This window comes from Delphinapterus leucas, chromosome 4, assembly GCF_059928025.1.
Source record: "Delphinapterus leucas isolate spDelLeu-1000000601 "Yukka" chromosome 4, BTC_Dleu_Yukka2, whole genome shotgun sequence".
NCBI lineage: Eukaryota > Metazoa > Chordata > Mammalia > Artiodactyla > Monodontidae > Delphinapterus > Delphinapterus leucas.
In genome coordinates this window covers 13763325-13777836 of record NC_143132.1, presented here as the reverse complement: position 1 = coordinate 13777836, position 14512 = coordinate 13763325, and the positions used below count along the sequence as shown (strand labels likewise).

General features: G+C 43.0%; 1 protein-coding gene across 20 annotated transcripts in view; it reads right to left on the bottom strand.

The window, feature by feature from the left end:
- Window positions 1-4695: 4695 nt before the first annotated feature.
- The window catches only part of TIAM1 (TIAM Rac1 associated GEF 1), a 146363-nt gene continuing 136546 nt past the window's right edge, over window positions 4696-14512 (bottom strand). For all 20 annotated transcript variants that reach the window (XM_089910318.1, XM_089910310.1, XM_089910325.1 and 17 more), the window contains 3 exons: window positions 13047-13134; window positions 10919-11091; window positions 4696-7122 (listed from right to left, as the gene is read on the bottom strand). In XM_089910318.1, the coding sequence (XP_089766444.1) occupies window positions 6653-7122; window positions 10919-11091; window positions 13047-13134 (731 nt within the window). In that variant the 3' untranslated portion in view covers window positions 4696-6652. The remainder of the gene's footprint in view (window positions 7123-10918; window positions 11092-13046; window positions 13135-14512) is intronic.

Below are 14512 nucleotides of genomic sequence, written 5' to 3'. Positions count from 1 at the left end.
GAGGCCTGCGTACCGCAAAAAAAACCACAAAACCAAACAAACAAACAAAAAGAAAATGTCATTTCCTTTATTAGTATATGCTGGGAAGAACGGATTGCCCAAGCATGTCTGTGATATAAAATTGATTTTATCTCTACTATAAAAGCTCAACTTTCATTTAAATCTGGAGGCAAAACAAGAAGCAGCGTGAATGGGGTGAAGGATATTTAAAATCCCTGGAGTTCTGAAAGGGAGAATGCTTTGATGTTCAACTCGAATCACCATAAATACCCTATAGACCAACGGCTGAACATTCCAGTAAAACTGAATATGGACTGGAGGAAGGAGGATGGAACAGAGAGGAGGCCCAGCTCACCAAGCATATCCAGCCCAAGAATCTGAATACAAGCTCAGGTGAAAAAGCTAGTTTCCCTCAGCAAAGCCACAGGCATTTCTGTGACAAAGTAAAGACACTAGATAGGAAATAGGATCTTGACCACTCACCAGAAGCCAAACAGGAGTACGGCAGCCTACAATTTAGAAATGTACATCAAAATCTTTAAAACGCATGTAAATGCACCCAAAGCTATTTCTGTGACTGTACTCTAAGGACATAATTGGACCCCTGCACAAAGAGTATGCAACATGGATGTTCATGGTATTTTTTTTTTTTTTTTTCGCGGTAAGCGGGCCTCTCACTGTTGTGGCCTCTCCCGTTGCGGAGCACAGGCTCCGGACGCGCAGGCTCAGCGGCCATGGCTCACAGGCCCAGCCACTCCGCGGCACGTGGGATCCTGCCGGACCGGGGCACGAACCCGTGTCCCTTGCATCGGCAGGCGGACTCTCAACCACTGCGCCACCAGGGAAGCCCCATGGTATTTTTTTATAATGATAAAAACTAGAATTCTTACTGTCCATCAGCAGGGAATTGGATATATAAATTATGGTAAATCAGTCCATTCATTAACATGGATTTCTATGGAGTTATGACTTAGAGTGATATGGGCCTATGTATAATGTCATAGGAAAATGTCCACAATTTGTATCATAAAAGCTAAAAATCAGGTTAATAAAATAGTATGAATAAAATAGTATGAACCCATTGTGTGTGTGTGTGTTTGCACACATGCATGTATTCAAGAAACCAGTCAGGAGGACACAAGCCAAAATGTTAACATCTTGATTGAAAGCGAAGGTGTAATAATTAACCAACCATTATTGTCTAAAGCTCAAGGTAATGACACCAGGCAGAAAACACCAGCACAGAGCAGAGCACAACAGAATACAGGACATTCTAAGGGGAAGACACCAAAATCAGAAAGGAAGTAGCTCTTGGGAACAGCCCAGGAATCCCAAATGGCTCTCAGAAAAAGAGATTAAGCCCTGAAGCCAAAGAGGATAGAGCCGGGGCTCAGAAAGATGACAGCAACTCAGTTAGGGTCCCACTGGCTAAAAAACCCAACTTTGTTTGGTCTGGGTGTGGAGCATATTGAAACAATAAGGAAAATAGGGGTTATGTTCTATAGTGGTTCTTGATTTTTTAAATATTAAGGATCCTGCATTTAGGTTTAAAAAAAAATGTGTCATGCCTCCCCTATCTGAGAGTAATTGACTATACAGATAATGCTATGTGAATATGTGGATTATAATCTGAAATCACTGGACAACAGCAGAGGACCTAGAGCCCACCAGTTAGAAAGCACCAGCCCACAGTTAAGAGTCTGCTGTTAAAAGCAGTGATGTGAGGACTTGTCTATCCATCACTTTACACTGAGCACGTGGTGGAGGTAGTGGCCATGGTTGATGGTGACATTGCCTTACTTCAACAGGGTAATTTATAGGCTAAAAGTTGTTTCATACTGTAGAAACGGTGGAACAGACCAGAATAAGCCATTACAGATGAGTGATATTTAGTATATAAGGCATTCTATTGATATTAGCGGCAGAGGGTTTTAACAGGGAGGACAGTATAAACAAAGTGATCCAGGGTTTTGTTTTGGGAGGGTTTCTACCTCTGCTTCAGTCAATCGAAGCTGGTAACTTACCAACAGCATCCATACTCACGTGGGGTTTATAGAACTCTACACATTCATGATTTGTGTTTTGAATATTCTTTGTTCTTCCTTCAAACATTGGCATCTTTTAGAGAAGGCTGTGGAGAATGTGACACTGCAATTCTGATCTCATATGCTTTATAAATAAGTGGCCGAATATTTTGAGTATTTTTCTCCCTGTATTTTCATTTCTCCCTCTTCCCTACCTGTCCAATACTTACCTCTAAGAAGGGACTGTCACAGGGATTCCCTACTCCAGGATAGGCTTGTAGCAAGATGAGAAACAGAAATTGCCTGTAAGACTCAGGTAAAAATTGGATATCAACAAAAAGTCTGAGGAAAAAGTAAGGGCTAGTCTACACTGCATCCCACACTCTCATCCAACCCACCCACACACAGAAAGGCATACCCACTGCCTGGGGATGCAGGCAGGAGAGGGAGGCCTGAGGGGTGGAAGGGGCAAGATTAGGAAAGGCATCCTGGTAACATAACAGCGGGGGACACAGCATGCAACGGACCTGGTTGCAAAGGTGGGAAACCTGAGCTGGGCAAAAGGAAACACTGGAGAGCACACCAGCCAACTTGACAGAGCCTGTGGACATTGACCAGGACAATGGTCGTGGCTAGAGCTACCTCGGTGGATGAATGGACCCCAAGACTGGAGGGAGGACTCCACCCTTATTACCTCCAAATCTTGACAACCAGGGAGAGAAAGGTGAAACGAGGGCATGTTCTGCCAGCCTGGTGGGATGCGAGCCCAAAAAAGAAATTAAGTTCAGGTAAAAAGGAATGGTTATTTCTGTATACTTGACTTCAAGTCCTCAATTTTCCCACACTGACAGATTCAGAAACTGGAAGGCAGCCCAAACTGCCTAATTCTCACTTATACCGAGTGCAAAGTGTTGGAATAGTTGCATCAGGTGTCCTTCAGTTATCTCCCCAAAGAAATACAACGGGTACAGGAAGAAATCTTTTTGTATCTTAAAATGTATATATTGGTACAGCAGAGCCTGAATATACTTAAAAAGGTATGTGCTCCAGATCACTGCTCAACATCAAAACGTTTAGAGACTGCCAAACCAACACTTCTCAAACTTGAACATGCATACGTATCACCTGGGTATCCTGTTAAAATGCAGGTTCCGCTTTAGTAGGTCTGGGTGCATTCCTAACAAGCTCCTAGGATCTGACGCTGATGCTGTTCATCCAGGAACCGCTCACCTGTGGCTGTGAGAGGAACTCTTTTATTTTAGGGAAGGCAGGCAGAGAAAACCTATTCACCTGGAGGGGAGGGGTGGGTGAGGTCAACTTTGACGGGGAAGGTTCTTAAGGGATTGGGGAGGAGTAAGATCTGGGGCTCTGAAAGGGAAAGGTGAGGCAGCCCAAAACCGCATTTACTTTTTCTGTGAGCCTGTGGAAGACTCAGGCAGCAAGACCCCCAGGGACAAAATGTAGAGGCAGATCTTGTGTTCAAGAGCTCACCCGCCCAGGTCAGTCTAAGCTCTGCACTTCACCCCAATTCTTCCCCAGGCACCCCTCTCCCTGCTCGCACCAGGAGGGCGCAGGATACTGGAAAAGAGTGCTCAGCGTGGGTACAGATCCGTATCTGTGCTATTTCGTATTCTCCACTATCAGTAGTAGACCGAGATGTCGAGGAACTGTAATGTCTTTTTGTCGTTGTTGTTAAAACTTCAAGCTCTACTGACAAATACATCACTCATATGTGGAATCTAATTTTTAAAAAATGATATAAATGAACTTACTTACAAAACAAAGACAGACACAGATTCTGAAAACAAACTTATGGTTACCAAAGGGGAAACGTGGGGGGAGGAATAAATTAGGAGCTTGGGATTAACATACACACGCTACTATATATAAAATAGATAACCAACCAGGACCTGCTGTGTGGCACAGGGGACTCTACTCAGTAGTCTGTAATAACCTAGATGGGAAAAGAATCTGAAAAAGAATGAATATACGTATATGTATAACTGAATCACTTTGCTGTACACCTGAAACTAACACAACACTGTAAATCAACTATGCTCCAATAAAATTTAAAGCAAAAAAAGCTTCAAGCTCTACCGACAGCAAACGATAAACACCATTATCATCTCATTTATATGTGGAATCTAAAAAGCAAACAAAAAAACACAAATAAACCAAGCTCATGGATATAGAGAACAGAGGTGGTTGCCTGAGGTGGGGTGGGGGGATGGGCAAAAAAGGTGAAGGACATCAAATGTACAAACTTCCTGTTATGCAATAAGCCATGGGGATGTAATAGACAGCATGGGGGCTACAGCTCATAACACTGTATTGCATATTCGAAAGTAGCATAGGAGAGTGGGTCTTGAAGGTTTTCATCACAGAAAAATATTTTTTATAACTATGGATGATGATGGATGTTAACTAGGCTTTTTGTGGTGGTCGTTTTGCAATATATACATTATGTTTAGTATCCGAAACTATCAATGTTACATATCAACTATACCTCAATTAAAAAGATAAAAAAAACTTCAAGCTCCACCAATTCAGCTTTCCCTCGATGGTCACGATATTTATTTATCCAAAAAAAAGGCATCCTTAGGTATCTTCTCCCACATATTCTACAGTTCATATCCATCCTCCCACCCAAAAAGGCACAGGACCGTCCAGACACTTTTCAATATTTTTTATTGTTTGACAGGCATTTACAACGTTCCATTCATAGACCTAAAAACATAAAAATAGACCTTCTTTCAGCTTATAAAAGAAATATATAAGAACTTTTGACATAGACACATCATGACCTTATGTACAAGAGACAATGGCACCCTCTCCAAGCACCAGACTTTCCAGCATTTTCAGACAAACCCGTTGCACTGGGACTGGTAAATGGGACTATTAGAAGCCTCTGCTTCAGTTTTCCACCCAGACACAATCGAACTGGAGATGAAATGGAACAATGCAGTGATACGAAGGGTATAGAAATCATCCTAAAGCTCTTTAAGAAAATCAGAAGATATAGCAAAAATTTAATAGAAGAAAACTCTCAAAAGATCAAGCTCAAAGCCCTGGAAACCCGAAAGGGGAGGGATACAGGGTGGGAAAGCAGGTAAAGCAAGCAGGGGCACAAGAGCGTGATGGTCTGAACTCTCTATTGTCTGGAAATATAAAGTCATAACTGATTTTTATAAAATATAATTCCTAAAGCTACTATAAAATTCAGGTCTTTAAAGTACCTACTGATGTGTCAAACATCAAATAGATATTTTCCCCAAAAAGAAAGTTTTCTTATTATTTAAACCTTTCTTAGGAAGTGGACATTGTGAAATGGGAAAAAAAAAAGCTATAAACATTATTTTTAAAAAAAGAAAATACTGAAAGTGCTTTAACTTGTTTTTGTTCTTCCTATTTGGAAATCTGTTTAGAACATTAGTTTTTTTAGCATGTTTACCCTGTTTTGTTGGCATGAAGAAGGTGTTAAACCCAAGACATGTTTTTGAAGAGGTGGTTTTGTTAAACGGTTTGGTTATGGACTGTCAGGGAAGGAGTAGGTAATCTATGGATGAAGATGCAACTATGATGGGAAAACCAATGATCACCATGGCAACTCCACGAGGAGGAGTCTCCCCTCCCCCGCCATGTGCAACAGACACACACATTGCCCATCCCGGTGTCATGTTTAATCCAACCAAGCTCCCATCTCAAATAGAGATTCAAACATTTAAATTAAAAAAAAAAAGAAAAAAACAAAAACAAAGCTGCTTCTTGGGAAAAGTTTCTCCTAAGCATCTTGTTGGCCTTTCATATATAAATATAAAATCACCACGTCTCACTCTCTCTGTAAAAGGTAAAATCCTCATTTTTTTAAACTCAGAGTTTAAGTAAAAGTCTCATCTGTTTGTGCCCCCTGCATCTCAGGTAAAATACAAAAAATAGTGTTTTTTTTTCAAGTGATAAATTTGGATCTCTTTCCAAGGAGTTTGGCATCTTTATAATTCTATGCAAAACTAGAACTTCCGAACACCGACATCGAGTAAGACCAGCCATAGACCTAAACAGAAGAGGAAAAAAAAGAAAAAGGCTCATGGAAACATAAATCTCCACCTTCTCCTCACACATTCTTAAAATACACAGATATTCTCAGACATTTAAGAGGGAAAGGAGTAAGAACACTGCAAGCTGTACAGTTGCTTTGTTTCCCCAACTAGGAGATGGCTCCTGGATTGATTTCAGAGAGAATCTTTTATTTTTTCGTGTGCTACCCTTTAAACTAATCTGTATTGCATACTTCAACTCCTGGGGTAATTTGCTTTCCAGTGCTATAGAATTTTTTTTTTTTGTTTTTAATTCTTTAGGCCCTGATTGAGAATAAATAAAAGCCCTTGGTAATATAGAGAGATAGGACTCAAGCTGATTTGGGATTCTTGAACAATTCTTTCCGATGTTGTTAGAAACGATAAAGTTGGGTGGCTACATGGCTTCAGAACAAAGTCAGCTGCCAAAACCGTGTGTGCAAGAGTGCGACTTAAAGGGAGCATTCTCCCCCTCGCGAATCCGGGAGGGGCGTGGAGTAGGGGCGGGGCGGGAGACGTATCTACAAGGACTGTCTCTACCGGGGCACGTGGCAGTCAGATCTCAGTGTTCAGCTTCCTGGAGGGGGCAAAGTCTTCACGCCTAACCCAAATGACCTCGTCGCTCGTGCTCTCCGGGCCTCCGTTGACGCCCGAAAGGGCGGCTTGCTTCTTGAGCTGCGTCATGCGGGATGCGTGACTATCCAGGGCCTTCTGGCATCTCTCCCGCTGACTGATGGAGGCGGCCTGAAGCCGCTCCTGCAGGTCTCGGTCCGCCGCGGCGCCCTTCACGGACTCACAGAACTCATCATCGTCACTGAGGATGTCTGTCTCCTTGACGTCATCGTGCTCCTCGTACTGAGTAAGGTCAAACTGTTCCTCTACCCAGCGGTCAGTGTCCCCGCCCCCGGGGTGCTGCTGGGACTCTTTCTCCGGGCTGCTGGCGGAGATGGCATCAGAATCAATGGTAAACCTGTTTCGGGCCAGTCGCCGCCTCCTCCTCCCAAGAGACTTGCTTGGGGCGGACACTGCGCACACACACAAAAATATAAAAATAAAACGCCCACATGCTTTACGTGCGATGCAAATCCAGAAAGCAAATACAAGAAGAGGAAAGGAAAGACTACATGATATGCATTCAGGACCTGGATGTCGTTTGGGGCTTAAAGTCCGGATTTCACCAGTCTGTCTTGGGGTCTTTACCTTGCACAGGTGTCTGGACGTGGAGGATATCAGCTATCGATGGAAGGGCAAGGACGGGGGGCAGCTGGGGGCGGCATATGGGTGGGTTGTAGGTTACGGGGGAAAGGGGATTCAACTCCCTCTGAAATAATTTCTCTACCCTGTGCACCTGGGAGACAGGGAGCGCAGATTCTTGCTGCTGTCGAGTGCACCACTGATGTTGGGATTAATTAGTGCCCTCAGTTCCGACCATGGCCCATATCACAGTGCTCTGGGACTCTCCCGGGGCTGTCCTAGAGTCATTTAGCTGGAATAAATCTTTAGTAAGGATGGGGGAGGCCTCCAGAGTTTCATTGTCTTTGTAGAAATCACCATGATATATCAAGGAGGGAAAAACACTGGTCCAAGTTATACTGCTTTCTGGAAAACTGAATGTAACATTTCTCGAGGATCTGCAGGTACCTTAAGGGCACAGCACTGTTTTTGGAGAAGCCACAGAAAGAGTGGGTCTCAGAGATATTAAGTCCTCTTTCTGACAAAGACCCATGTGAACTTGAGGCTAAAGCAAATGTGAGCCTTCGTCCCTCCTGTCTCTGTTCTGTGTATCCCCAATTTCTCTTCTACAAAGCAATTAAACTACCAGTGCCGGAGTGGGAGGAGAAATAAATAATACAACACCCAAGCAGCTAATTTACAAAGTGCTAGATAAAGTGACTAAGAGTTAAGAAAAACAAATCTTTGAATTCATTCTTTCACCCTACTGCCCTGTAGGAAGCCAGTATTATTAAAAACAAACAAAAGACACCACCCAATCAAGCAAACAATCACACACACACACACACACACACACACACACACACACGACACATGGAAACGCTGCCACTTCTCCTTCGATATTGAAATGTACCATGGGCTTTCCAGTGGGAGGCAGGAGCCTAGACACCACTTAGGAGCTACTTTCCTGAAATCTAAGCCTGAAAAACCATTCAACTGCTTCAGTGCTGCTAGAAGTAAGGTGACTATTCACAGTTACCGCCAAATGCAGCCTTGACTTCAAATACAGCAGGTACAAGGTCAGTGAGCTGGACAGTGGTCTAAACTGGCACCCGCTCTGACCATCCTCTGTCTCAGATCCCTGTGCTTCCATCATCATTCCTGAGTGTTCTATCATCTTAAAGCATGGAGTAAATAGACACCACTCTCACTCAAGGAGGGGAATGAAAATCATTTCCAGGAAAAATGGAAAAAAGAAAGAATTAAAAAAAACCAAAACTACTACCACTACTACTATTACTCTACTGGAAAGAAGCAGAAATTACTGTTCAATTTTATCTCAGTACCACCAGAGTGGAGCCTGGCTCTCTCCAATCACTCTATTAGAATTACCTCAATTCCAAATTGGGATATTGGAAATATTTGTCAATGATGTGCAGGTTTAAGTATTTAGGAGTAAAGTATGCTAATGTCTATTCTAGAAATGTGTCAGAAGTAAGATGAGTTGATGGATGACAGATGAATAAATATGTGACAATGAAAATATAAAAAATATTACAGACAGTAGGTATGAATGTACACAATTCTTTCATTTGTTCTATATGCCTGAAAATTTTCATAAGAAAATGTTGGAAAAACAAAAAAATGTGTAGTTAGGTTACTGGCAGACATAAAGTGCTTTTAGACTAAGGGAGACTGGCTATTTGCCTTTACTGAGCAAAAAGAGAAATAAACTAGCTGGGTATTCATGACAATGCATAATGAAGCGTAAGAATAACCCAGCCAGGCTTCCCTGGTGGCGCAGTGGTTGAGAGTCCGCCTGCCGATGCAGGGGACACGGGCTCGTGCCCCGGTCCGGGAAGATCCCACATGCCGCGGAGCGGCTGGGCCCGTGAGCCATGGCCGCTGAGCCTGCGCTCCGCAGCGGGAGAGGCCACAACAGTGAGAGGCCCGCGTACCGAGAAAAAATAAATAAATAAATAACCCAGCCAGCCTTACGGGGTCCCAGGAGACAATCTTTGATTCGAGTATTTCCACTGTTCACTATTAAGACTGACTAGCTAGTGCTGTGCCGACCCACTCCAACACCATTTTTAAATCATCTAATTTGAAGATCCTGACGATAGTGAGGTGCTTCAAAAGCAGAGTGATAAAGACTTTCTTCAGCCAAAAATGAGCCATCAGGCAAAAAATCTTCCTATCAGCCAAAGCCAACAGGCTCTGACATCAAGGCTCTCTCCCTTGATGTTCAGGATGATGGGGTAGATTGTAGCAACTCTGTCTTCTTCCCAGAGGGATCTCAGCAGGAAAACTTCTGAGTGTCCTACAGACTAAAAATGCTTAGTTTCAAAGTAAATGCAGCTCTGACTTTAGGTTCCTCGATTAACAACAGAAACCTGACCAAAGACAGGTGGGGTTTCCTGAGGTTGGCACACACATTCCCAATCCTAATTAAATATATGTGGCAAGTGAAAGGAACAAATGAGACAATTCCAAGGTGAAGTTCTCTGCTGTGAGCTCTAAGGGGATGAGAAAGCTTTTTACATGAGGACTCCATGAGAAACTGTGGATAGGGATGTATGCAAGACACTGGTGAGCCCAGAATAGTACTAGGGGTTCACCATACCAGATTTTCAGTAAACACTTATCAAGTGATTGGAGAATAGATATAAGATAACCAGCCCCTTTACATTAGTTAAACTAAAGTACTTAAAGAGTATAATATACTCTGTCAGGGTTATGTCTATGAAAACCTTCAACCATTCACAGTACCATACCTGCCTCTTCAACACAACTGAGAACAGGCGGAAAATTCTTTAGAACAGAGATCAGAAGCCTTTCTGTCAAATGCAAAGGAAGCCTCTTTTATTGGAGTCTTCCCTGCAAAATTCTGGACTGCCTCTTAAGAAAGGAGTGATTTAAAAATGTTAATGTCTTGATGTCATTAATACCCAAGTGTTATGAAAATATCTTTCTTCCTAGATAGACTTTAATGCCATTTACAGGTAGTAGTATTGATGTTTACTGCTTCAAGGTGGTAGAATAAGTCCTAAAAGAATATTTACCCTGGGACTACTTGAACTCCAGATTCCTCTTTTCTAATAGCAGCTCAAGGCTTCCCTAAATGAACATGGCAGCTAAAAATAAAGTTGCAGGCCCAAGGTGAGGGTAAAAGTCTGATGGGTCATCTGGTCTACCAAACATGGCCTCCTTACTGAGAATAGGCATGGCTGTTGTTTCTCGAGGACAAAGCCACCACGTTCTCAGAATGGTGGGCTGTGACTATGCTGAGACATCACACACTGCTTTTTGCTGGACAAAGCTGGCTGTCATGCAAAGCAGCAACTCTCATTCGGCAAGCGGGCTAAGACAGCCCCTCTAGAAAGAGAATGCGCTCACTTCCCAGCTTGGCAAATGAGAGGGGAGCTCACCAGCCAGAAGGAGGAGGGCAGCGAAGGGAAAGCTTGAGGGAGGGCAAAAGGCTTAAACCAAGGGAGGGAGGCAAGGGCCGGGAACCTCACACCAGGGCAGAATGTGCTCCAGCGTTAGCCCCCGCAAGGACACGTCTAAGTCTTGCTCAATGAGGACGTCAGTTCTACAGTGGAGTGGAGATGACAGGGATCTTGAACGTCTGAATCCCCACAGTACCTGCCCTGCTCATGGCTGGCCTGGCCCCTTTCAGCGCACACAATCGTTTTCCTCCAAAAGGGACATATTGCTGGGACGAGGGAAGGCTTTCGGTCTTCAGGAGCTGTCTTCTGTGCTTATCACGCAGGATGGAATGCACAGCCTTCAAGAACTCCTTTCTGCTCTCTGGGGAGCTACGAAAAGAAGATTTACACCTATTAGCGAAACAGCACTGAACACACGATGGAACTTCTGATGTTACCAGGTGCAGCCAAACAAATATCCCTGAGGACCAAAGGTTAAAGACTGAGGCCACGACTCCAATTTCACTGCCGACCAGCAGTGTTTTCACCGCTGGAGATACAGAACACGTATTCCTTTCCCTTTATGCTTTGTGATTCATCTCCTGCAGCCAATTTGGGACTGAGCAGCCCACAAACGAATAGATTGATGGAGAGATGGATTTTGCACCACAGAGTTGCTAGATTCTGCTCTTGGTACTTAAGGCAGAGCCTTTCAGTCTAAAATGTTTTACAGACAAAGGAACCACAAGATTCTTGCTGCTCTGCAGCGCACTTGGAAACTGACGTCCCAACAACCTTCGTTTCCTCTGAGTTGTATATCAATGCCTGTTAAATATCAACACCTTCCATGACACACGTCAACATGTAAATATTAAAGTTACATTGGTAAGAACTGGAAAATCTTCCCAACTTCCAATTTGCACGATAAAAAAAGTGCTTCTTAGGTTAGTTATTTTTCTTGTTAAGTTCTTAATAGTTTTACCCAGGCAAGTTTTAGCTGGCATTCCTTATTAACAATGAATATGGCATCTCTACGGGCGGGCTCATTGGAGCCTGTGGATTTATCAACAAAGTCGCGAGCAGAGTAGCCTAAATAGACTGTAAAGATGGTGCTAAACCACATGTAGATTATCTGAAAAAAAATTTCAATTCTAGTTCCAACAGCTTCCTGGGATCTGGATTTGTTGATCCCTGTCACCCAACATCCGACAAAGAGGCAATGAAGAAACACAAAACATGGGCTTTGAAGTCAAACCCACTGAGTTTGAACTCAGTATTCATTTGCTATAAGGTTTTAGCCAAGTACCCTCTGTGAGCCTTGGCGCCCCATTTGTAAAATGGAATAACGGTAGCTCAGTCTGACTAAGTGAAATAATGCATGTAATCCCTCTTGCGTCTCCCTAAATGTGCCTTCTTACTGTATCAGCAGCCACGTTATAAAATATTACTAACAACCATAAAATATTGATTCCGTTGAGTTTCTATTGTGTGTGTGGGCAACCCATAGTATACTACCCACGGTGTGGGGTAAGTACTGAATAAATTACTAAGCACCTATGATAAAATTAAAGCATCATGGAGTACAGATGATATGTAAAGCCAAATGTATCAGAATGCTGGCTGTTGGCACCATCCACCCCGGCGTCTTTTGGCCAAAAATAAGAGACAGAGAGAGAGAGAACTGGCTGCACTTGAGAAAAGTACAATTCTCAAATTCTTAACGACAGAGCCCAAAAAGGAGGAAGATGAGGAAGACGAGGGGATGGTGAGAGGAGGGAAAGAAGAAGAAGAAGAAGAAGGAAGTTGAAGCCCACATCGTAAGTTCAGCTTCCACTCCAGATCCGTAGGTGAACCTGAGTCACTTGAGCCAGCCTCCCTAGGTCGAAGTTTCCCCTACACGACGAGGAATCCCAGCAACACTGCACACACCCTCACCTCCTCCCAGGTGACTCTCCATCTGCTGTACCTCAGAGATGTTACAGTATAAATGATGCACCCAAACACCCAAACGAAACATGAGACAACCATGTCCTTCTAACCCACCAAATGTACGTATAGGAAGAAAGCCCTCGTTTGAATGTCAAATATATACGTGAAAATTCCGATTTCCTTTTAGAAAGATATTAATCAGGTTACTGTCTATATTCTGATAAAATGAGTTTAATTTATCTGATTACTGTTACTTGATAAGTGTTAAATACTTTCTCAAGTGCACAAGAGAAAGAATGTAGCTTCTAGGGATGCACAGGCTGGTGTGCAGAACCCAGAGGGGTTGGGGACACCAAGCACTGTCACATCCCTTCCCTCTGGGCGGCACCTCCCACACTTCACGGCTCCAGGCTCACCTGCAGCACAGGTGGAAAACCCTCTCCGGCCTCCCTTCAGACTCCGATTTTACGTGGACAATTTCACACACAGCATTTGCTTCTGCATCTAGAGAAATTAAAACAAGGACGAATGAGAGTATGTTTCAAAGAGATTTATTTGCATTTTTACAAAAGCATTTCCCATGCTTTGGTGTAGGATTAAATAGAGCAGAGCCACATATGACCAAAGAAACTTCATTCCTATCCCGTGATCTCAAGAGACAAAATGATTGAGAACTTAATGGGCGTGAAGAAAAAGAATGCTTGGAAAATTACCAGTTGCTAAAATCTCCTTCTGGATGGTCTAAAAGGACAATCAGTCAATCATATTGATGGAAACACTGACCCTTTTAGCTGCACAGCCCGTTTGGCTGAACTATTTTAATTAAGTGATTAGTTGTTTTGGCAACAGTTGGACTAGACAGAGCCCAAGATTCCAGTGCTGATTTCATCAGGCCAGTGATATAAAGAGGCAGGGCCCTGCCATCTGCAGCACAGCCTTTCCCCTGAGCGACTGGGACTAGCGCCCTGGACAAGCATGTCCTGGGAACGAATGGGGTTCCTCTTTCTCAGCCTGCCCACAGCACCCAACCTGAAGGAAGCCAGAATGGTACACTGAGAAAGTGAGAAACAGTTATATTTAGAAACAACTTCTAAGTCTTTCAGTGCCTGAATATCCTATCATTTTGCCAGGTTATTCTTCATGAGTGTTTATGAAAGAAACAGTTCACTGCAGACCTCAAGACTGCAGGTTGTGAAGTCTCATCCTTACCTAATGGTTCAAAACCCTAGTTACAAGCCCTCATCGTGCCCACATTATTTAACCAGGCAGGACCCATGTGTAGAGAGTTTCACAGGTTTTCCCAAACGAAGACGAAATCTAGAAATTTCCATCTTCTGAGTCTCATATCCACTGGAATTTATTTCATAACAAGAGATGTGTTGGCTAGTCTCTGTAAGTCCATTAAAATAAACTTTTATCTTGATTTTAAACTTGATTTGAATGAAAAACCGAGGGCGGGAACGGAATATCATTTTCACAAAGATGGCTTTGTTTTCCAGACTTAAATTCTTCATGTATTTAGTCCTCAATGAAGGCAAAATTCCTGGCTAAGGAGCCTTTGTGGTTTGTTATAAGCATACGCTTTCCTATTTATAAACCAGGCGCAAGGAAACATATGAACTAGATAATTCATAATCTAAGATTGCAAAGTAAGACAATGCTAGTGTTTAAGTGCCCAAACCTCAAAATATTATTATAGCTGTTTGTAGACCTATGATTTATAAGGGCCTGAAAATTCATGTGTAAATCAATTTTACAAATCAAATCAAAGCTAAAAAGGCACGAGGGTCCTCTGGGCCAGTAGGTTAGACAGAAACCTTCTTAAGGCAAATAATCATCCCCAATACATTTACCAGACGTGGTTTCTGCATTTGAGTTTTCC